The 24,224-nt window shown below is 45.7% G+C and overlaps 1 protein-coding gene across 4 annotated transcripts; it reads left to right on the forward strand.

Moving 5' to 3' along the window:
- ep300a (EP300 lysine acetyltransferase a) lies at positions 1 to 23,882 on the forward strand. Of its 4 annotated transcripts, none has more exons than XM_074663251.1 (31): positions 1 to 552; positions 2,536 to 3,200; positions 4,043 to 4,222; positions 5,199 to 5,529; positions 5,991 to 6,110; positions 6,401 to 6,640; positions 6,762 to 6,867; positions 6,995 to 7,120; positions 7,379 to 7,496; positions 7,763 to 7,904; positions 8,260 to 8,334; positions 8,472 to 8,557; positions 9,482 to 9,634; positions 9,779 to 10,264; positions 10,445 to 10,844; positions 11,015 to 11,133; positions 11,356 to 11,419; positions 11,745 to 11,920; positions 13,916 to 14,004; positions 15,006 to 15,116; positions 15,354 to 15,410; positions 15,526 to 15,603; positions 15,697 to 15,764; positions 15,903 to 16,053; positions 16,903 to 17,049; positions 17,138 to 17,251; positions 17,353 to 17,518; positions 17,605 to 17,772; positions 17,864 to 18,025; positions 18,109 to 18,390; positions 18,496 to 23,882. In XM_074663251.1, exons 1-31 carry the CDS (start codon positions 459 to 461, stop codon positions 21,715 to 21,717), a joined length of 8,496 nt encoding a protein of 2,831 aa, XP_074519352.1. In that variant the 5' UTR covers positions 1 to 458; the 3' UTR covers positions 21,718 to 23,882. The 4 variants fall into 4 exon arrangements, with proteins under 4 accessions (XP_074519352.1, XP_074519354.1, XP_074519353.1 ...); XM_074663253.1 differs by having other exon boundaries at positions 15,036 to 15,116; XM_074663252.1 differs by having other exon boundaries at positions 5,991 to 6,104.
- The last annotated feature ends 342 nt before the right edge of the window (positions 23,883 to 24,224 follow it).

Consider the following 24,224-nt stretch of genomic DNA (forward strand, 5'->3'; position numbering starts at 1 on the left):
CAGCACCACCATCACTTCGCAGGCAAACAAGCCTGTTCTGCCCGACATTATCTCCATCCAGACTCCGCTGGAAAGGAGGCTGAAATGACGGATGCAAGCATGGAAGACAGACCCGGGAACAGAGCATATACATCCGAAGAGGCTGTGTAAGTTTAGAGGGAAGCCGCTGCGTGTGTCTCCCTCTGTACTTTCACCGACCCCCTCCTCCTCCGCTGGCAGAAATTTATAAAGAACAAAAAATCCGACGAGGGAGGGAGGGGGGTTGATATACGCCGAGGCTGAAATCGAGAGGCGAACCCAGGGAAAGAGGAGTAATTTGTACACGGGACTTTCCCCCTCTTAGTCCCCCAAAAGGAGGGGGAAAAGTCGCAATATTGGACACGAAAAGGAATGAGCTTCTAAGGGCGTGAAAACGTCTGCAATTGTGGATACTTTATATATTTTTATTTCGAAAAAATATGGCCGAGAACGTTCTGGACTCTGGCCCGCCTTCAGCCAAGAGGCCTAAACTCTCCTCTCCGGCACTTTCCGCCTCCGCCAGCGATGGAAATGGTAAGTATTGTTTCGTGATACAATCTGTTATACTGTTATTTCTTTGATTTATTTATTTTTAGTGGCTTGTGTCCACTTAAACGAAAGAGAAAACGCGTGATTACTCCTCTGTTTTTGTCGTAGCTTGCTAATGTTAGCTTGCTAGTAGTGAGTGTGTGTCGGACGTGAACACAGCGAGCTAACATGCTAACAGCCATTTTAGCCGGAGGTAGCTCTGTTAGCCGTTCGGCTTATGCTATGCTAGCTGGCTGAATGCGGGTCCTCAACAGACGGTCCCATGTCTAATGGCTACTTTAGCCGGGTTGACAATAAGCTCAATGCCAAACCAACTTGTAATAAAGTTTTCTGTGTCTCAAAGCTGTGTCAAATTGTCAGCCAGCTACAGCTGTTCTTATTCCGTAATTTTAGTTTTAAAGGCTACCACCGTCTTCAACAATCTTATGTTGCCCCATCATAACTCGCACCCATTACAAACTACCATTAGCTACCGTAGATAGGAAAACGTTAAGGAAAGCAGAGGTTGTCAGCGGTAGGGAAAGCCTTGTGGCGGAGCTAAATTTAGGCCCATGGGTCCGACTATTTGTTGAGCCCAATTTGCCACCGTTGGTGTGTTTTTGTGGATGGCGTGTGACAGCAGCTGGAATAGTGGCCTGCGAACCAAACTGAGGAGCATGGACAGCGCCATGACCAGCCGCTGCGATTTTAACCAGCAAGTCAAATTGTCAGTCACACACTCCCCCATGCACGAAATATCCCCCTTTATTTTGTCACTGTGCGTTTGATGAATGGTTTTTACACAAACAGCTGCATCTGGGGCTATCCTCCTATGGTTGTCGATGGCAGTCAAGATCCGTGGTTTGGGACCACATGCTAAAGTCATACATTTACTTACTTTGATTTTCATGATGAGGTTCAATGCAACCCTGTTAAAGAAATACCTCTGTGTGAGAGCTGGAATGTATCACAATCAGAAGCATAATTTCTGTTCACTGTTTGTCGTGACACTACCATGCAGACTATGCACTGTGTAGTGCTCGTATGAGTTCTTGCAGAGAGTATCTCGTATCTGTGCCCAGCTTGTTGCTCATCATCTCATTTTGTGTATTTCCATGGCTTACATTTTTAGGTAAAAGCTGCATTTGTAAAGAAATTCACTGTAGATCAAGTATTAAAAATTACAATATGTTTGAAGCTTATTTTAAAATACTGTTGAGCTGAACAGTCAGAGGTGCGTTAGCGGTGCCCAGATCTTGGGCTGTTTTCAGGATTCTTTCATATTTGATCTGTGGTTCATAAAAAAAAGAAATGCATTGAGTTTTGGTGTTGTAAACAGGGTAAAATATCAGTTCTGCTGCTGGAAAAAGGAAACGAATGAAAACATTCATAGATGTTGGTTAGCGGGGTTACACAATAGTCATACCGTGCTGTGTTGAGTCTTTGATTTATGGGACGAAATCAGAGTCAGGACAGAGTAAGTTTCTGTTCCTGTGTGAATGCTTTGATTTTGACATCCCGTGATGTTTTTGATTACCTGAGTTGCTCGCACTTGTTCCCAGCAGACACACGTAAACACTGTCGCTGGTGGCGGTATCCTCTGATTTGGCCTCATGTCGTTGCATTGCTCCTCTTAAATGGTCCATTTGTCACCTTTTCTCTCCCAACATGCTGAAGTCACTTTACTCCACAGGGGTTTTGGCTTGTGTGTGTATGCATTTATGTTTTTTTGATGGAAACTGTGCATGTCTGCCATGATGAGCGCATCTCGATCAGTTTTGCAGTGCCTGATAGTTTGTTATTAGAGAGAAATGGTCATAGGTCTCTACTCGACTTTTATCAGATTTTTTTTCAGCTTGCACTCACATTTTAACTCAACCGTGCCGAAAAATGATGGATTCTACTGGCCTAACAAGCCCTGTAGGTCCTTCTTGATTTTTTCTTGATCTCATTGCCTTATCTCAACTTGCCAATTCTCCTCTGTTTCAGATTTTGGCTCCCTGTTTGACCTGGAGCATGATCTCCCAGATGAGCTCATCAACTCCAATGAGCCAGGCCTGGTCAATGGTGGAGACCTCAGCCAGTTGCACACCACACTGGGAGGACCTGCAGGGCTCGGTGGAGGCAGTGGAGGGGCAGGAGGAATGGGTCTTGGTCTTGGACCCGGGGGAGGTCCCGGTGGAGGTCAGGATGCTGTCGCCAAGCACAAACAGCTGTCTGAGCTTTTGCGCTCAGGAGGACCATCCTCTACCCAGCAAGGGCACCAAGGAGCCATGGGCAACCCAGGAGGTCCCAACGCGATGGGGCAACACTTGGCGAACATGAAGGCGTCTCCTGGTCAGGGGCCGCCGCAGATGATGGGCCAGGGGCAGCAGCAGCACCTCTCCCCTCAGCAGCAGGCCAACATGATGCAGCAGAATGCTACGATGATGGGTGGCATGAACAGGGCCATGATGGGAGCACAGCAGAAGGGCAATAATGGGCAGCAGCAGCCAGGCATGATGGGAGGTCAGGTGATGAATGGCTCCCCGAGGATGGGCTTCGGGAATCAAGGGATGGGTGGCAACACTAACCTGTTGGCAGAGACCTTACAGCAACAGGGAGCTGGAGGTCAGGCTGGGATGAGAGGCCAGCAGCCTGGAGCTATGAACAAGGTAAGGACACATCCAGGAGCAGTAATCCACATTTTTAGCTCTCAAATTGGATTTTCTACATCTAAAAAACTCAAACTGCTCGTTGTGCGATATAAGTTGATGTTTTTTTCCCTTAATACATCCTAAAAGAGGTGCTCCAGTCCCATGCTGTCTGTATGTATTTCAGCCATCATGCTGGAGTACAGTAGTCTCATGCGTTGAGTTGAAGTGGCAGAAAACTGCTCCGCTTGTGTGATTGACAGTCCCTCAGGAGTGACAGTAAAAATGTTGCAGTGGCAAGCTGCTGCTGCCGTCGAATGAATGTGGTGTTGAGACACTGATGTTTGATTCAGCCATCAAGATCACATGCAGTGAGATGGTTTCTTAGTTTGGTATAGAAAGCTGTGAACGAAAATGCAATTGAAGGAATAAAGAGAAGTGGGAAGGTGTTGAGTGATAGATTGGTGGATAAAAAGGAGAGTTCAACTGAACCCACAACCTGCATGTAGTAAAGAAGACTCAATTCAGATCACTGTTTCCAAATGTGCTGGTCTTACTACTGTTTTTTTTTTTTTTAACGTGTTTTTATTTATTTTTTTCACTAGTTGTATTCAATGACATGTTTTCCTCCTTAGTGCATGCTGTTCAGCATCAGAAAATACAGGCTATAAAACAGATTAAATGCTCTTGAGAGCTCCGAGAGACACCTTCATTTTAGGGTTGATTGGCATTTCTGTGAAACATCAACAGGTCAGTCAATGAGCGAAGGTTTGAGTTTGAGTAAAAAGAATATTTGGTGACATCTTTTCATATTTCTTCTCTCCTTCTGCCTTCTCTCTACCCATTTTTCTCCCCCCTCTAAGATGGGGATGATGGGGAACCCAGGAGGGCCTTTCGGGGGTCCATATGCTGGGCAGGGGAACCAAGGTCTGGGAGGTGCAGGGCTGGGCCCTCAGCTCCAGAACAAAGGTCCTATGGCAAACAGTCTGGCCCAGTTCAACGTGGACAAGAAGAACCAGCCCATGCAAGGAATGGCTGCAATGGTAGGAAGACACCAAAAATTTGCTACATGTGGCAAAAATACATCAGATGCGTCTCTGATCCGGCTTCGCTCCATCACGGCAAAGGATCAAATGAATTTCTATTCCAGTTAATGCATTGACTCTAAGGTACAACATCCAGTTTATGAAAAATGAAACCTTTGGGGAAGTGCAAAACATTTTAGTTTCTTGACTGTCCACTTGGGACTGAATGCAGAAGGACCTGAAACCATGGACAACGACTTGGGTCCAAATCGCTACTTCTCTATCGGCACACACTATGTGGGGTGGGGATTTTTTCCTAACTCAGCAGTTTAGAAGAAATTAAGATCAGGAGTTTGTCCATTTAAAGGCACAGTTCACTTGACTGTCAGGTCTGGCACCCTATAGCTGTTGGTGAGGAGGCTCAAAGCCCACATCATGAGTCTGTGATTCCAATAAGGCCCCCACCGACAATATATAGTCAATTCACACTGGATCCTCTCCGTTGTTGCCCTGCTGTGTCCAGTCCTTTGTCGTAACCAGTCAACCAATTTTGATGCTGTGACGCGTTGATTTTTAAAAAGCAGATTAAGCAGGACAGGAAGTTGTGCATGGAAACCACCTCAGTGACTTTCAAAACAAAACAAACTGTCAAAAGTAGATCTCATTTAACTTGACTATAACAAAAAAACAACCGACTGTTGAGTCAGGACAGGAGTCAACAGGTTTAAGGTTTTACAGCCCAACATGAATGAAGAGAGAGGCTCAGCAATGGAGTGGGAAGTGCAGGAACACGCAGCTGGTGTGAGTTGTCGGATGAGTGGAGCCGGACCGGAGACGCATCCAGTGCATTCCCAGTTTGACACATGCAAAAAGTAGTTCTGTCCCTTTTTTCAGTATCCTCCTTCTTATGCTGTTCAATCATCTCACCCTGCTGCATTTGAAACCCAGTCTACCTACCTTCCTGTTGCTTACCGACTCTCACTTTACTTTCCAGGGCTCCCAACAGACACAAACTGGTGTAGGCGGCCCCTCAGGTGCACCTTTGGGAGGGGCCCCAGGGATGGTGCCTAACGCTCAGACAGGCCTGGTTGGCCCCGGCTCCCAGGTTTCTGCGGCGTCTGCTGCCGCTGGAGCACCACCTACAGCTGACCCTGAGAAGCGCAAGCTCATCCAGCAGCAACTGGTGCTCCTGCTCCACGCACACAAGTGCCAGCGGCGGGAGCAGGCCAACGGGGAAGTCCGCCAGTGCAACCTGCCCCACTGCCGCACCATGAAGAACGTCCTCAACCACATGACTCACTGCCAGGCTGGCAAATCCTGTCAGGGTGAGTAGAAGAGATGCTGCATGCTCACTGACAAGTGGGATAAAATTCATCAGTTATCCAAAAAAATCCAATCAACAGACCTAGTGAAAGCACCGTGATCAGTCATCTGTCTACTTTATTGATGTTTGACAAATATTTTGGGTGACTGAGTTGAACAGAAATAAAGAAAGGAACAGGAAAAACACAATGCCCTAGTCTTCTCTGTAACCATGCTGCTCTTACTTTGATAAACCGTCAACAGGGAGCCACTGTGCTGCCTTAACTTTTATTGCTTTAAGTTTTGCATTGCACAGTGGCAGCGTACAGAAATCCAAACTAACACCAGCCTGCTAATTTAATAACCCTTGACTGTGTCCTGTTGATTCAGTGGTGTTCTTAAGTCCACTTTAATTTCACTCTGTGTAATTCTCCTGCCTTTTTTGTTTCCTAACTCCTGTCTTTCTGCCCTTTTTTAACCTCAGTTGCTCACTGTGCATCATCGAGGCAGATCATCTCGCACTGGAAGAACTGCACACGACACGACTGCCCGGTCTGCCTGCCGCTGAAGAATGCTGGGGACAAGAGGAACCCGCAGTGTGAGTGTCTGTATCTGACCAAACAAAGCTATACCTGCACGTTTCTTCTGTTCAAATTGAGCTGTCCGTCTTAACGATACAGTTTCATTATCACCAGTTTTTCACATTGTATTTGTTATTGTTTGATTAGGGCTCTAAAAGTATGAATGTGTAAACGTAACATATACAACATGTGAACATAAATCTCTTTACTGTGTATTGTGTACATATTGTGTCACAGGCTTTTTAAGCTTATGTTGAACTGTGCAGATCAGATGTATTATTAACCATCCCCTCTTCTTTTGATTTCCTCACAGCTCTGCTCGGTGCGGCCGCCACAGGTCTGGGCAGCTCCCTCGGAGCAGTACCTGGCGGCCAACCAAGTGCTCCCAACCTCAACCAGCCGAGCCAGATTGACCCCAGCTCCATTGAAAGAGCCTACGCAGCCCTGGGCCTCACTTACCAAGGCAACCAGATCCAGGCTCAGGCTGCCCAGCCCAACATGCCCAACCAGGGCCTGCAAGGCCAGGCAGGCATGAGGCCTCTGAACCCGATAGGTGAGTTAGACTGCATGTTTATTTAACCTCACTTTCAGAAAGATTTCCCATCTGTGATGGTAGTGAGTGCTCAGGGTTTTCAAAGTTGAGAGACACATATGTCTTACCCTTTTATCTGAAGGCGCAAATCCTATGGGAGTCAATGGAGGTGTAGGGGCTCCTTCTCAAAGCCAACAAGCCAACCTGCTGCAGGATACCATGATGCACCTCAACGTGACCAGCCAAGGGTGAGTGGGCAAACATAAAAACCCAAGACAGGAGTTTTCACAAGAGTTCAGAGTTTCACTTCAGACCTATGTATTTTTCTAAAGTGAATCCGTCATATCTCCTTATATCTCTTCCTGTCTCGTCCAGTCTGATGAATGATGCGAGTGGAGTCGGCTCCATGCCCACAGCAGGTCCTCCTTCTGCCTCAGGCATGAGGAAAAGCTGGCATGAAGACATCACACAGGATTTACGAAACCACTTGGTGCACAAACTGTAAGTGTTACACGGGAACACCATGTAGCAGTCATATGCATATATTACACAAGATGCTAACTGTGTTAAAAAAGTATGTGTACGTAAACTAAACACATGAACTGCCAAGTGAAGTTGCACCAGTAAGACTGAGCGATTATTCCCAGCCAAATAAATGTTAGTTTGACAAAAAAAGGTTGAAAGTAACAAAACGAATGTTCCCTCTTTCCCCCTTTTCCTCTTTCTTTGCGTTTTCTCTGTTTGTTTTTCCGCCTACAGTGTTCAGGCCATCTTTCCAACTCCAGATCCCGCTGCCCTTAAGGACCGTCGAATGGAGAACCTTGTGGCCTATGCCAGAAAAGTTGAGGGAGACATGTATGAGTCAGCGAACAGCAGAGTAAGTTACTGGATGTTAAGAAAATACTAGTTAATTTCTAGCAACTGTTTCTTAGCAGTGGCTTTCCTCTTCTTGGCTTGTGGAATTACCCAAAGATTTTAAGTGAAAACCTAGAAAATATCACCCTGTCTGATTATGTTAGCTCCAGCTGAAGAATCTCTTCCTGTTTCTTCTGCTGTTGCAAAATGTTTTTGTCTTTGGGTTCATAAACGTAACCCCCCATCCCCCACCCACTCTCTTTATTTTCCCTCCTCTCTTCTTTGCAGGCTGAGTACTATCACCTACTCGCTGAGAAGATCTATAAGATCCAGAAGGAGCTGGAAGAGAAGAGGAGAACCCGCCTCCAGAAGCAGGGTCTGGGCCTTGGGCCTGCCGGCATGGGTCAGCCCCCCACCGGACTTCCTCCAAGTAAATAGACATGTAGACTTGGATTTACTCATGTTTCATTTGGCTGCAGGCTTTCATGTCAACGCTAATACTGTGGAATGTGAAATTTTGAGATTTTAGCATTATTTTGTAACTCAAAGCTTTGGCATTAGAACCTCTGACCCCAGATTTGTCACCTCAGGGTTACTCGTATCACACTTAATTTAAGTGATGTTTGTCTTGGCATAGGAATGCAATAACATCTCAGAGTTTTAGATGGGAAAGAAAAGTTTTTCCTTGGCTAAAAGACTTAATAGCTGTGAAAGGAAGTCAACAAGAGTTTGTTTCTTTGCTCATATCACATCTTCATTTTATGAATCTTCTTGTTAATGTACAGATGGTCCTCTCCCTGACCCGTCAATAGTGCGACCAGCTGGACCAAATCAGATGGTTAACAGGATGCAAGGTCCAGGTAAAGAGCAACTCAGAAATCAGATGGATTAAAATTGTTTGTCGTCCAGTTGCCCTTGATCCAGAGGAGCCAGAGTTTGTTATTTATGTACTTTTTGTATGTATCACTTCATGGTTTTGATCTCTGTGTTTGACCAGGAATGAATCAGTTTAACCAGATGGGGATGCAGTGTGTGGGTCAGAGGTCCACGCCTCCTCTTCCAATGGGAGCAACTGGCAATCAGGTCAGTACTGAGCACACCATAACATGTTTAGATTTTCATGTTTCTTTATGATTTGGGACGTTACCTCTGTCTTTTTATTAAAGGGCTAGCAGAGGATACTGTTTAATCAAAAGGGCAAATTTAAATCTTTGAAAGTCTCAGCCTGAAAGCAACTTCTACTTTGTAGCTCTGGTGCTGGTGACAAAAAGTTAGGTGCACCAGCAACATTGTGTGGCACTTTACCCGCAAATTTAGAAGCACCACAACTATATTATACGCAGTAACAATTCTTTTATTGAGAAACAACATTATTATTGAGGCTTTGTGCATCCTGAAGCCACAATTTGAAACTTGGGCTCTTGGCTCTCAGCTCCCTCTCCTGTACTTGCAATTTTTGTGTTTGTCGTTTTGTCAAGCTCTCTGATTTAAAATCAGTGGAATCCATGATGAGGCTTTGCAGTAAATGTCGTGCGCTGTCATTTTCATAACCCAATCTTTCAGCTACTTTGTTCGCAAACTGAGAGCTGCCACACCATCACAAAAAGTCACAGTCCTCAGGAGTTACATTTCCTGTTGCCCAAAAAATAAATTCTTTTGTGTTCCTTCACCGTCACTCTTCACTTCCTTGATTTCATGCTAGTTAGCGCTCTGTCTTGTGATAATGATGCTCAGTGAAAGGGAGCGATTGAGGCAGAAGTCTTAAAACTGACGTCATTAACACCGGGCGACTCAGCGAGTATAATTTTTCAACCACCTAGCGCAATATTTGCATATGTTTCACCAAAAAATCACACTACAACTAATTTTTCTCTTGCACGAATGCTCCCTGCATTCGACATGGCAATTTTAAACCCTGATCAACTGTTCACAGACATCTCTAGCCACTTGGCAAAAAAGGGTGTTGAATGTTTTTTCAGGCCTCTGTTCATGTCCTTTTCCTACTAGATGGGAATGGTTGGACCAAGGATGGGCCAGCCTAATGTGAACCAGCTCCAGAACCAGTATCTGCCACAGGGACCGTTTCCTGGCTCAGGTCCAGGAGTCGGAGCAGCTCAGCCTGGGATGGCCCAACCTGGTGCACAGGCGGGCATGCCACAGGTAAAAAGGACCTTTTAGCCTGTGGGGTTGTGAGGGATATGGGATGTGTAAAATTAGGGTATGAAATTTTTTATAAAAGATCAACTTTCTTCTATTTCTGTGCACCCATCTGATCTCTTTACTCCCATTCTTCTCTCTCTCAAGACGCAGATGGGCACTCCTCCCTCTCTTCCAGTTGCTAGTCCTCTAGCACAGCCAGGTTCAGCCAGTGGTCCTGGTAGTGTATCTGCAGTTGGGCCGATGGGTCCTCAGAGTGTGGGTGCTGGAGGTCCCAACTCATCCGTTGCTGCATCGTCAATGACTCAATCCACCACAAACCAGCAACCCAACTCCATCCCCCACCTGGCAGCCATGCGCGGCAGCTCTCCCTCTCCTGCTCACAGCAGATCTCCAACCCCTCACCAAACGCCCCCGAGACTAGCTGGGTCCCAGACCCCACAGCCACACACCCCTAGCGCAGCACAGCTGGCCCCACCTTCAGTTCCACAGCAGAACCAGCTCGGTCAGGGCCCAGGCTCGAACAAGTCCCTCCAACAGCAGCACATGGGGCCGTCTGGTTCAACCACGCCGTCTCATCCTGGACTGGCCTCTGGCTCGACACCGCATGGTTCTCAGCTGCCACGCACTCCGGTCAGTTCTGTTTCAACACCTATTCATCAAAACATTCAGAGAAGACAAGTAAAACTTCTGGCTGCATGCACTGATACCATAGTTGAATCACTTATGATTTTACTGATTATTCATCCCCTCAGATATATTTACTCACTCACTTTCTTTCCAGTTCCTGACTTAGTTTCTGTGTCTCTCTAGCTGTCCCAAAAAGGCTCTTTCCCAGCGGACAGTCAGGCCATGACCCCCGCCTCTGTCAGCAGCCTGGACAACTCCTCCCAGCAGCCACAGCTGGACAGTTCAGCAACCAACCTGGAAACCAAGATGGAGGTGAAGCAGCAGGACGAGGAGGATGAAAGCGATGCAGGCAGCTGTTCAAAGGGTGGGAAGCTCAGCAATCTGAAAACGGAAGAAAAGCCTGTGAAATCAGAGCTGAAAAAGGAAGAGTGTGCTGGTGAGGGAGGTAAAGGGGGCCCTATGGACACGACGGCACCCACAGCGAGCGTGAAAACCGAAGACAGGAAACCGGAAGTCAAGAAGGAGGTAAAAGAGGAAGAAGAGACGTCAGAGGCTACACCACAAGCCCCAGCAAAAAAGAAGAGTAAGTAAAACCTTTTATCCTTTACGTGACTTGTTTCCTTGTTTGTGTCTGTTAACCTACTTGCCTAGTTGGTGAAGCATAGACATGTTTTAGCCTCTTTAAGTTTAAACACATTTGTGCTCAATTATTCTCCAATCCCCTTGTTCACGTTGATCTCTTTTTCCTTCCAGTTTTCAAGCCAGAAGAGCTTCGGCAGGCCCTGATGCCCACGCTAGAATCTCTTTACAGACAAGATCCAGAGTCTCTGCCCTTCAGAATGCCTGTAGACCCTCAGCTGCTCTGCATACCTGTATGTATCCCCACAGGGGTTCAGATATATCTCTTTCTCTGCAGCATCCCTCAGAGTCTGCTGTGTGTCTTTTCCCATTATTCTGCTCTTTTGTGCTGTTGAGTTTCTTAAGGTCTTTTAATACATTTAATATAATTAACAAGTTATATAAGATATATCATACTGCATTGTGATTAAACTAGGGTAAAAGTCATGCTTACTAATATTCATTTTATTTTATAGGACTACTTTGACATCGTGAAGAATCCCATGGACTTGTCTACCATCAAGCGAAAGTTGGACATAGGTTTGTAGCCCTAATGGATGTTTTTTGTTAATACTTGGTCTCAAAATTGCTTTTCTCCATTTGTTTTCCAGAATAATTACCTCAGGTGTAGATTTATTGTATGTTGAACATGTGGTCCAGTAGCAAAATGAGTGGAAAAATGTTTTTTTAAGGAAGAACATTTTCTCATTTTTCTGCTTTTTAACCTAATTAATTTGACTGAAGTTGTGATTTGACATCTGTGCAAATAGATGTCCTTCTTATCATAAGAGATGCTCCAAACTCCCAGCATGCTTTAATTCAGTTATTACAATTTTTTTAATACCTACGCTGTGTGTGGTGATAGGTCAGTACCAGGATCCTTGGCAGTACGTGGACGACATCTGGCTGATGTTCAACAACGCCTGGCTCTACAACCGCAAAACATCCAGAGTCTACAAGTACTGCTCCAAGCTGGCCGAGGTCTTTGAGCAGGAGATCGACCCTGTCATGCAAGGCCTTGGGTACTGCTGTGGGAGGAAGGTAGGATGGTGCTTAAAGAGAGCGATTGTGAATGGGACAACACAAGAAAAGACTTAAAAATCTAGCATTTGTGATTAAAGAATAAAATGTCCATGATATAACTTGGGATTAAAAATGATTATACAAATTTTCGTTCCTTTATTGAAAAATGTGACAACAAATGTTGTCAACAACCTATTTTTTCACGATTGGCTCAACTAGTTAGCTTAAGAGCAGCTGCTAGCTTAAAGCAAGTGTGCTGTGGTTTCTCTCCACCTAAATGCGTGTTTCTCATTTTTAGTGACGATTTTTAACATCTGGTGTGTGATATAGACAAAAACACAACCAGCTACTGGGACGTTAGTTTGATATTAGAGGTTTGCTGTTTTCTGCTGTTACTGCTAGTAACTCTGTGTCATCAGCTTAATTTATGCTAGTTTGCTGATGTCTGTCCAACGGGATAGTGTGAGATGTTTCACATTTAAATACCTGGTACAGCCTTAACGCTAACCTCTGAATTGCTATGAAAATTTATTAAAAGAAAAAAAAACACTTTGATTATTAATTGATAAAATCAATAGTAATTTAAACTAGACCAAAATGTTTCAAAAGGTAAAAAAAAGACTAAATGTGTCTAAAACATTCAGGTATTTGTGTCAGAAGACTAAAGTCAATCTGAAGTAGCTGCCAAATTTACAAAAGCATATGTAGTTCTGAATCAAGTCTTTGGTTTATCCAGTCTTGTGTCAGTCATACGATGTGTGATATCGTTTAGAATATGGTTCAGATGCAGAAATTAACTGCCATCCAACTCATCTGAAAATGGACGCTGTAAAGAGGGTGATATCTAAATTTGGCCTTGGGCATACCACTGCCATATCACATTTCAACTCTCCTTAGACTCAGCTATTTTTGGTTTTGCAGACAAATAACAAAACAGATTAGCGCTATAAAAAAGAAAAAAAAAGTTATTTAAAACAGTTTGTATTCCATAAGTAGACATCTGCGTCTGAAGACAAGGGAGACTTGATGGCTGAGACATTTGACAATGCGTCTGTGGTCCAAACAGGATTGACCAGCAGTATTAAAGAATGCTTTCCACAAAAATAGCTGTGTGAGGACCAAACGTGTAACCTGAGAACACATCCACTGTCATCTTTATAAGATCCACTGATCAGCCTTAACGTTACGACCACCTGCTTGATATTGTGTCGCTTCATTCATCAGGTCAGGGCCAAATCAGCCCTGACCTTCTTTGACATGGACTCTGGCATCAAGATGGTGGCAGCAGATCCTTTGAGTCCTGGAAGTTGTGAAGCAGGGCCGCCATGGATCTGATTTGTTGTCATCCCACAGTTGCTCACTTGGATTGAGATTTAACCGTTCACGCCAGCCTTCGCTCCAAACCGCCATCAGTGAGCCTTGGCTGCACACGAAAGTGTTAAAGATTCACTGTTTTTCATCTCTCTGATCACCTTCGATCATCATCTTTGGGAACAAAGTATTAACTTTCTGAGTGACAAATCAATGATTTTCACTTTGGTCATAGTGTTACGGCTAGTTGGTTAATGTCAGTAGGAAAACAAAAAGCGTTCCTCCACAATTCTCTTGTTTAGTCACAAGTTGCAAATCCGACTTCAGGCAGTGACACGTGAAAGAAAGGGGAAGTTTTAGCTCAGAAGCTTTATTGCTTCTCTGAATACTCAGAGCCTTTGAGTGACACACAAAGACAGAAACCTTCTTCAGATGTCTGCTGATGGATACTGAGAACGCTTACAGTGAAACACAGCTGATTCTGATGTTCGCTGGAATTGTTTCTTGCAAATCTAAGCCTGACAAAAACAAGCTCTGATCAACTCTTCCACAAGAAAACAATGTTTTGTTTCTAGTTAAAGCTAATTTAGTGGAACTGAAGGTTGTGAATCCAAACCAGAAGTGTAAGGCAGTTGATGCGTTTTGTGTTTGTGACTACACCTATTGATGGTCTTTCTGTTTTCTTTTGTTTCTCTCCATCAGCTGGAGTTCTCCCCTCAGACACTTTGCTGCTACGGAAAGCAGCTGTGCACTATTCCCCGAGATGCTGCTTACTTCAGCTACCAGAACAGGTATGAAAGGGGAACCAGCTATGTGATAACTGATGGTGGGAAAACTTTGATGGGTTTGCAGAAGGGGAAAGGTTATAGAGGAGGAAACTTGATGAAGACAGTCAGCATAAAATTGAACTTTGTCAGAGAAGCCGACATAGATACTAAGTCTTTTTATCGTTTCCCTGATAAATTTTGTCTCCCAAAACACTTGCCTTCACTTCATGTTCCCCATTTTTTAAAACCATGTGAAGCCCAATGCTCTGGCATTTTAACAGTTGGTCATGTCTCACATCCTTTAGCTTTAAAGTTGTCAGTGTTGACATCCTCCTTCTTGTCAAGTTTTTGAAATGCCTCTTTGTTAAATTATCTGCAGAACTTATCGAAACTTACAACATTTGAACTTTCAAGCAAACCTCTCATTTCTTAAAATGTTACCACCCATCATCTTTATTGGTTCATCCTGTATTTTGAGCATCTTTTAAAAGCTCACAGGAATGTGAAAGGACCGACTTTAAAATGAACTGCTTGAATGAGTGAACAGCTGAGCTGTCGTCTTCATGTTTGTTCAGTGTCTGCATTACGTCCTGTGCTGCTCCAGCTCCCTCCTCATGTTTAGCTCCCGCTGATTCTGCTCTCGCTCTGCTAGCTGTGACGGTGGTTGTTGTTGCTCATCCTCTCATGTCCAAATCGCTAATCTGTGCTTTGCCTCGGCTCTCTGCTGTGTGTTGTCTTGAATGTTTGTCCCGTCCTGTTCCCCGTGTGTGACTCGTCTGTCCTCCCTTCCGATGTGGTCTCAACATTGGCTTGCTTTTTGCCTGAACACCATGCACCTCCAAACCCCATCCCTCTTACCCTTCACCCCTCAAAAAAATCATGACTGGCTGTTGTGATGACGACTTCCTGCTGTCCTGCGCTCCCACTTCCTGCTTGCTCCGCTTGTGGCACCCTGTCCTGTTCCAATGGGTGACTGCCGTCCCGTGCGCTGTCTGTGATTGACTGTGCTGTGGGGAACGGTGTAGTTCACCAAAATTTGGGCTTATTGCTGACAGGTACCACTTCTGTGAAAAGTGCTTCAATGAGATCCAGGGCGAGACTGTTTCTCTGGGTGACGACCCCACACAGCCTCAGACGTGAGTAATGGTTTTATAATAACCAAGACTTAACTGTTGATAATGCTGGTACAGCCTGGCATTTTGTTTTTAAGTATCATAACAAACTCTGTTTTTCTTTTGGATGCATGTCATGTTTCAAGTCATGTTTTTAACCTTCTCTTAAATCACATTTGACAAATATTACCCGTTTACAGAGAGGATAATTAATTCAGCCTGTTCTGTAAAATCCTGATTTTATTGCTTGATCCATTTCAGATCAATTAACAAGGATCAGTTTGAGAAGAAGAAGAACGACACACTGGACCCTGAACTGTAAGTGAACTCTTCACCAAATGCTACCCTCTGCTTTAATAAGACCAACTTATTTACAAAGTGGAACTTTTTATCCGTAGTCTTTGTGAGAACTAACCTCTGTCACTCTTTTCAGGCTTGTTGAATGTATGGACTGCGGGCGAAGGATGCACCAGATTTGTGTATTACACAATGACACAATCTGGCCAGCAGGGTGAGCAGCAACGTCTGATTCATGTCATTCATAATGTGCGTTCAGTTTCACAATGTCAGTCACTAAATGTTGTGTTTTTACGCCATTTCACAGTTTTGTATGTGACAGCTGCTTGAAGAAAGCAAGTAGGACAAGGAAAGAGAACAAGTATTCTGCCAAACGTAAGTGGAAACTTTTTGTTTTGTAACTTGCACGCTCTCCAATAGTTAAGGATGACATTTCCCACCAGCGCTTGAGCAGTTGATCGGTAAGTTGTTGTAAAAATGAAAGTTAATTCCCGTCCTTTATCCTCCAAACAGGGTTGCCCCACACCAAGTTGGGCTTATACCTTGAGCAAAGAGTGAATGACTTCTTGAAGCGCCAAAGCCACCCGGAGTCTGGAGAGGTCACGATTCGTGTTGTCCACGTCTCTGATAAGGTGGTGGAGGTTAAACCAGGCATGAAGTCCAGGTACGGGAAACAAAATATCTCTTTTTCCATCCAGAGTTGGAATCACCTTGTGTTAAGTTTCTAATCTACGATTTAACTAAGATGATCACTTAAAAAGGTAAACAATAATAATATAAACTATAGCACAAATTGATTTTGTGAAGTTAGCTTGTTGTCAGGCCAAAAAAACCACTACATTACTGTTAATAAATACATCATGATGTCTCTTTGCATCTTAAAAAAATTATTTGAAGCAAAGAAAAGATCTGCTCTCCACCATGCTTCTAAAACAAATGCACACCATGGAAAGAGTGATAGTGCTCATGGGAAACAGACTAGTGCATACAACAAATACCTATTCCAGCCAAAGGTGTCACTGCAGTCGATGCCAGACGGAGAAGTACTTCCACCTTCTTTAAGTCCACAATGTGCAGATTCCATGCAGATGCGAAACTCTTTCCAGTTGCTTCTGTTTCCATAATCCTGCTAGCTAACTAGTGTTTGTAGTTTTTCAGAAATTCACTGAGACTTGCACCACCCACCTCTTCTGATCACTTGTTGTCCCGAAATGTAGAGTCTGTTCATTCAAACTGGCACTCTGCAATGTTTATTTCCATGATGGGATTTTTCTTCATATGGACGGATTTGACCTAAGGAAGGAGAAAAGCTGCTAAGTGGCTCTGCTTGACGGGTCAGCCTCAATACAGATCTAGCATGCTTTGTGTAGTTAAGCAGTCGCTTATTGCTTTAAGCACAGTCTTCTGAGTTACCTGAGTTACCGTGCGCAGAACAAGACTTTACTCCACTCGGGCCTCGATCTAGAACTAATTTCTTACTCCTGTTGCTCTAATTTTGCATCTTTGTCTACAGATTTGTGGACAACGGCGAGATGTCCGAGTCCTTCCCTTACAGGACAAAAGCTCTTTTTGCTTTCGAGGATATCGACGGAGCAGAAGTTTGCTTCTTTGGTATGCATGTGCAAGAGTACGGATCCGACTGCCCTCAGCCCAATCAGAGGTAAGATCGTCACATTTTTCTTTCTTTACAAAATTCCCTTTTTGTTATTAAACTTTTGCTCTTAAATATTCCTCTTTCATCCACCTAGGCGAGTCTACATCTCCTACCTTGACAGTGTACACTTCTTTCGGCCTCGATCTTTAAGAACAGCTGTCTACCATGAAATCCTCATTGGCTACTTGGAGTATGTCAAGAAACTGGGGTAAGTGTTGCTGCTTTGAAAAAAATCTTTACCCCAATCCTTACCCAGACTTTAGTCCTTGAATAATCTTTACTGATTGTGTTCTTCTTGCGTCTCTTCAGCTACACCACTGGCCACATCTGGGCCTGTCCTCCTAGTGAAGGGGACGACTACATCTTCCACTGTCACCCTGCAGATCAGAAGATCCCAAAGCCCAAACGCCTCCAGGAGTGGTACAAGAAGATGTTGGACAAAGCTGTGGCAGAGCGGATAGTGCATGATTACAAGGTAGGACCGTTCATATCAATTCTTCAATGTGCTTGCCTCACCTATTTGGGCGAAAAACTAACTTTTGTTTTATTTTATCTCAAAAGGACATCTTCAAGCAGGCGACCGAGGATCGTCTGACCAGTGCCAAGGAGCTGCCTTACTTTGAGGGTGACTTCTGGCCCAACGTGCTGGAGGAGAGCATCAAGGAGCTGGAACAAGAGGAGGAGGAAAGGAAAAGAGAGGAGAACAGCACTTCCAATGAGAGTATTGATGTAAGAGCGCTACGATCAATCATCATCATGGTCATGGAAGTGTGTGGCTTCTCACAACATGTGGTCAACAATATTCTTTTCTGGCCTACAGGACACGAAAGGTGACAGCAAAAATGCAAAGAAGAAGAACAACAAGAAGACAAGTAAGAACAAGAGCAGCCTGAGCCGAGCCAACAAGAAGAAGCCGGGGATGCCCAATGTCTCGAATGACCTTTCGCAGAAACTCTACGCCACTATGGAGAAACACAAGGAGGTATGAGACGGAGGAGTGATTAATTGATTATGAAGACCACTTAAATTCTTGAGTCTTATCTGTGTTATTTCTCCCTGTCCCAGGTGTTCTTCGTGATCCGGCTCATCGCTGGTCCTATGGCAAATGCCTTGCCACCTATCTCGGACCCAGATCCACTTATGGCTTGTGATCTCATGGATGGCCGTGATGCTTTCTTGACACTCGCCAGGGATAAACATCTGGAGTTCAGCTCTTTGAGGAGATCCAAGTGGAGCTCCATGTGCATGTTGGTGGAGTTACATAACCAAAGCCAGGATAGATTTGTCTACACTTGTAATGAATGCAAGCACCATGTGGAGACTCGTTTCCACTGCACCGTTTGTGAGGTGAGCATCAGATGGGTTGTTTGGGAAGGTTTGATTTGGGGCTTGGCATCATTTTAACCTCATTGTTTGATTCTGATTCTGAAAATTTCTTTCTGTCCTCCACAGGATTACGACCTCTGCATCACATGTTATAACACTAAGGGCCACGAGCACAAGATGGAGAAGTTAGGTCTTGGTTTAGATGATGAGAGCAGCAACCAAGCTGCTGCTACCACTCAGAGTCCAGGAGACTCTCGCCGCCTCAGCATCCAGCGCTGTATCCAGTCCCTTGTCCACGCCTGCCAGTGTCGAAATGCAAACTGCTCCCTGCCGTCCTGCCAGAAGATGAAACGGGTCGTTCAGCACACGAAGAGCTGCAAGAGGAAAACAAACGGTGGATGCCCCATCTGCAAGCAGCTCATTGCGCTGTGCTGCTACCATGCGAAGCACTGTCAGGAGAACAAGTGCCCGGTTCCGTTCTGCCTGAACATCAAGCACAAGCTCCGTCAGCAGCAGTTGCAGCACCGGCTCCAGCAGGCGCAGATGCTCAGGAGGAGAATGGCGAGCATGCAGAGAGTCGGTCAGCCTGCACCTGGAGGAGCACCTGGAGGCAACGGCCTACCCTCTCCAGGAGCCAACAACGGAGCAACAGGACCCGGTACGCCGACATCAGTGGGCACACAGCCTCCAACACCGCAAACACCAACTCAAGGCAACATGGCTGCTCTCCCTCAGCAGCAAGGAGTGGGTATGGGAGGCATGGGGGGAATGGGAACTCCAGGGCAGCAACCGCAGCTTCAGCAGCAAGGGGGTACCATGCCCCCCCAACACCATCTCCATCAGTTCCAGTCGGTGCCAGGAGGAGGAGGAGGGGGAATGATGAACTCTCCTCAGCAGCAGATGGTGCCCCAGCTTCAGCAGCAGCCTCCAAATGTCCAGCAGCATCCTGGAGGTTTGCCTCCATACAACCCCAGACAACCTGGAGCCTCTCCACTACACCAGTCCCTTGGAAAACCTGGACTGGGTCCTGCTACCCCACCCCAGCAGCAGCAACAACCCAACCAGGGTCAGGGGCCAATGCCTGTACCAGGTCAGCAACAGGGGCCGCCTCTGGCTGCTGTGGAGACGGCCCTGAAGATCCAGCGCCTGGCAGAGTCACAGAGACAGATGGCTCAGGCTCATGCTCAAGCCCAGATACGTGGCCTTGGACAAGGGGGCATGATACCACCACACGCTCACCACCAAAACACCCAAAACCAGATGGGCATGCCACATTTAGGAGGCCAGGGCATGCCTTCTCAGGCTCAGGGAGTTGTTGGCAGGACTATGTTAGACCCACAGCAGCAGGGAATGCTAGCAGGACTGCAGCAAGGGGGTCCTCAGTCCCAGCTTCCACCTCAAGTTCAGCAACAGCTCCAGCAAGTCCAGCAAGGAGCAGGTGGACAACTTCAGCCAGGAAACCAGCAGTGGGGGGCTGGAGGACCAGCCATGAATCCACAGCAAAGGCCTGCAATGATGGGTCACATGGCCCAGCAGCAGCAGACGGCTGTAGGTCAGCAGCAGCAGCAGCAGCAGCCGATGAATCAGCAGCAGCTGCAGCAAGGAAACCGCAGCCTGATGCAGGTGATGAGCGCAGCGGGAGCAGCAGGGGGAACGCCTGCAGCACTTGCAAGTGCAGCTGCATCAGGAAACCTCCCACAGGCGGCGCTACAAGACCTCCTGAGAACCCTGCGCTCCCCCAGCTCACCGCTCCAACAGCAGCAGGTCCTCAACATCCTTCGCTCCAACCCAACTCTGATGGCTGCCTTCATCAGGCAGAGAGCAGCCAGGTATCAAGGGGGTCAGGGACCTGGGGGACCTGGGGGACCAGGGGGGCCTCCGCAAGGAGGACCTGGTGGTGTGAGGTTCCCTGGAGCTGCTGGAGGGCTGCCAGGGGCCAACATGGACGGACAGCAGCAGGTTAATGTGAACCAGACGGGGCAGCCGGGAATGAACATGGCTCAGGGTGGAGCAGGTGGAGGGAACATGCCCACCATGGCTCAGCTTCAGCAGTTACAACAGCAACAGCAGCAGCAGCAACAACAACAACAGCGCCCCATGTTGCCTGGAAACCTGCAGCAACAACAAATGGCTGCATTACAACAGCAACAGCAGCAGCAAGGGGCAATGCAAGCAGGGCAGCAAGGCAACTTGGCTAACATGACGCCACAGTTCAGAGAGCTGTTGATGAGACGACACTTGCAGCAGCAGCAGCAACAACAACAACAACAGCAGCAGCAGCAGCAACAACAACAACAACAGATGGGTAACCACGGACAGTTCCAACAGCCTCAAGGACTTCAGCCGCAGCAGCAGCAGGGCCAGCAGGGCTTCATGCAACCAGGACAGGGACAACCAGGGATACCCCCCTCCTCTCAACCCCAGCCAGGAGGTGGAGGTGTAGGAGGACCCCAGCAACAGCAAGGAGGACCCCAGGGTGGGTCAGGACAGATGGGGCAGCAGCAAGGCTACCCTAACTCCATGTCCCATGTTGCTGTAGCGATCCAGCAACGGCTGCAGCAACAGTTGCAGATGCAGCAGCAACAACAACAGCAGCAGCAAAACTCAATGGGTGGGCTCCAAGGGCAAGATGGAGGGCCAGGTGGAGGCCCCAGAGGACCAGGAGGTCCTCAGCTCCAGCCTGGACAAGGTGGACCAGGGCAAGGGCCACAGCAGCAGGGTGGAGTTGGCGGAGGGGGTGGTGGGCCGCCGCTGCCACAGACAACCCAGAGCATGCTCAACCAGAACATCCACCAGAGGCTACTGCAGCAGCAGCACCTGGGCGGAGGCTCCCCCCACCACAGCAGTCCCATGAGTCCCCAACAGCAAATGGCGCAGTCGCCCCACCCTCATCTCCAAGGCCAAGGAGGCCTTGGTCCAGCAGGTTCGCTCAGCAGTCAGGTCCGGTCACCTCAGCCCTCACCGAGGCCTCAGTCACAACCTCCACACTCCAGCCCGTCCCCGCGCATGCAGCCCTCCACCCAACCCCAGCCTCAACCCTCTCCTCATCGCATCTCCCCACAGACCCAGACTGGCTCGCCCCACCCGGCCCACCTCGGCCAGCACCACCCGAGCATGGCTCCCCCGCAACCTCCACAGCCGCAGCAGCAGGCGCTGTCGCAGCAGCCAGGCGGCTCCATAGACTCGACCCAGTTTAGCTCGGACCAGAACTCAATCATGTCCCAGCTGAGTGGGATGACGGGTATGCAGGGGGGGCAGTCTGACATGATGGGTGGGAATAACAACAGTAACAATGGCAACCAGGAGCTGGGGACGAACATTAACCACAACAGTTTAGACCTGATGTAGCCTCGACTCCAGTCTGTCTCTGTATCGCTGTATCGCTGACGCTCTGATCGGTCGCCCCGAACAACAAACTGCCATGGGAGGAGGGCGAGGCGGGACTACGACGTTGTGGTTTTAGAAGTTTTTATTTTTATTTAAATATTTTTGTGATGTATAAACACGAACTGAAGCTTCCTTCCTATGGGAGATGCAACATAAATCTTAGAAGTCAATAAATGAATAAATTAAAACAATGGTAAGTTATTGCTGTTAATATATATCTATATATTTTTGCCAATTGTGTACAAAACGGTGGAAGGGCAGTGTTTCAGGTTGAAGATATTTCTTCCTTAGTCTATGACACAATATTTTTGGGGACTGAGAATTTTTGCCTTTTTATGAATATTTTTAAGATTTTAAATGTGGCTAAAAATTAAAGTGAGTTGACACAATGTACCTTTTTTATTGTTTTGTTTTCCGCTTCGATACTCAGTCATAATTGTATCTATTTTGCAGAGTAAGTATATTTTATTTCTGAATGGATTTTTTTCCCCACCCCGTCATGGAATTGTAAAACAAGCGTCAACATATCTTCTTTTTTCTGGACACTTTTTACAGCTTTGTACAGTGACTGCAACGACTCACGTGTAGATTTTCTATTATTTGCTATGTGGGTGGGAGGGTGTTCATGCCGTTTAATTCAAACCGGGTTTCCTTTTTTTTGCTTTATTTGTTCCTTTTTTTGGCAGGGTTTTTTTCTGTTTGAACCTCAACAGTGTTTTTTTCTGGGGAGTGGATTTGGTCTAAATTTTCAAAGTCCAGATCTGCAGAACAAACCCCTTTAGGCCACCTCTCCCCTCTCCATGAGTTGTCCTATGAATGTGCACCCCCCCCTTCACCCCTACTCTGTGATAAAAGGAGGGATTGAACTGTTGATATCTGATCATCTAGCTGTCAGGTGTGTTGTTGAAAGCTGGATTACGTTAGAAGGTTGTAAATATAAGAAAGCCTTGTTGATGAACTGTGACATGTGGACGAGGTTGGTGACGTTATTTTTGGGCTGCAGAGGTTTAAGAAAATCCTGCCTGTATCCTCATCCTCCCAAACGGTTTCCTTGTCCTCTCCTCATCCTCATGACTGCCTCTCAGCGACAAGATTTATTTCAATGTTAGTACTGTACAAATAAGAAATGGTGGACTTAGATACTGTTTTGTAATGAACGTGAAAGATGTAAAAAAAACAACAAAAAAAAACAACCATGTACATACTTTAAACCGTACGAGCAGAGAAGTTTTTTCCGCTGCTTGTTTCCCTCTTGTTTGATTGGATATTTGCTGTATCTGTAAAAACTACAAAAGTACTCCTGAGCTACTGTACAGTATTGAGATTTTTTCTAAAAGGTACAGTGTGGGGTGTAGTCGGTCACGAGCACCAATGCGCCTTTTTCTGTGTATTTTTGACAACGTTTTAGGGAGGGAGGGGCTACTGCATCAAGTCACACACCTGAACAATCTCAAATCTTAAAAAAAGAACCCTGCAAGAAGTCGAGCTGGGGCACGGGTTGTTTCAAGGTGTGATCTGAAAGAGTTTAAATCTGGTCATTTAGCTTTTTACGGAGAGGACGAAGACACAATATTCACACGCTCACTATTTTTCTCAAAAGGTTGGGCTTGCTGGGTATGGGGAGGGGATGCATCAGAACCAGGTGGCAATATATCTTGAGACTTATTTTATAAGAAAAAACAAGGAAAAACTGTCTTTTATATATAGATATATTATTTAATTTTATTTTTTGGAAATAAAACTTGAAGCTACAGGAATTATTAGATAAAACATTTTGTTTTGTATTAAAGATGTTATGGTGATGCAAAAAGACACTGCAGACAGTCATTCAGTTTGCCCTGGGGAGGCCGTGGAGTATATTCTACCATCCTTTTTCAGAAATGTTTCATGTACATGAATATAGTTGTAAACATACTGAATCACTGTACAAACCGATGGCAACTGAACAAATAGTTTTGTTTTAATCATTTCTTCTCCTTAAAAGAGACTGGAAATAAGACTATTTAAATATTTGTTTAGTATTAAAATGGAATCTTTGACCACTTTTTCGTTCCTCTTGTTAACAATTTTGGTGCTTGCTGAGAGAAAGCAAAAATAACTGTTGCTCCATTTTCATTAGTTTTTTTTTTTTAAGTTATTTTGGTGGTCTGATTGTTTTTGCCAATAAATTAATTGTACAATAAAGTATGTTTGTACCATTGAAAACATTCTGTTGCATTTATTTTTTATTACTTCTAGGAAAGATTTCCTGCTGCTTGCTAAAAAAACCTACTAAAATCACTAAACTAATAAGAGTGACATGAAAAATTCTGGTAATTGGAGTTTGAATGAAATTCAAAATTTTGTGTTTTCAGACTTTTGAAATATTTTTCTTAGTAGAGCCAGACCAAAAGTAGAGGACCGTCAATAGGAGCTGATCTCATGTAACATTCACACACTGCTGACCAGCAGCAGGAGAAATATGGCGT

Source organism: Halichoeres trimaculatus, unplaced genomic scaffold (assembly GCF_033239565.1).
Source record: "Halichoeres trimaculatus isolate MK-OKI-2021-1 unplaced genomic scaffold, fHalTri1.1 fHalTri1_scaffold_23, whole genome shotgun sequence".
NCBI classification, from domain to species: domain Eukaryota; kingdom Metazoa; phylum Chordata; class Actinopteri; order Labriformes; family Labridae; genus Halichoeres; species Halichoeres trimaculatus.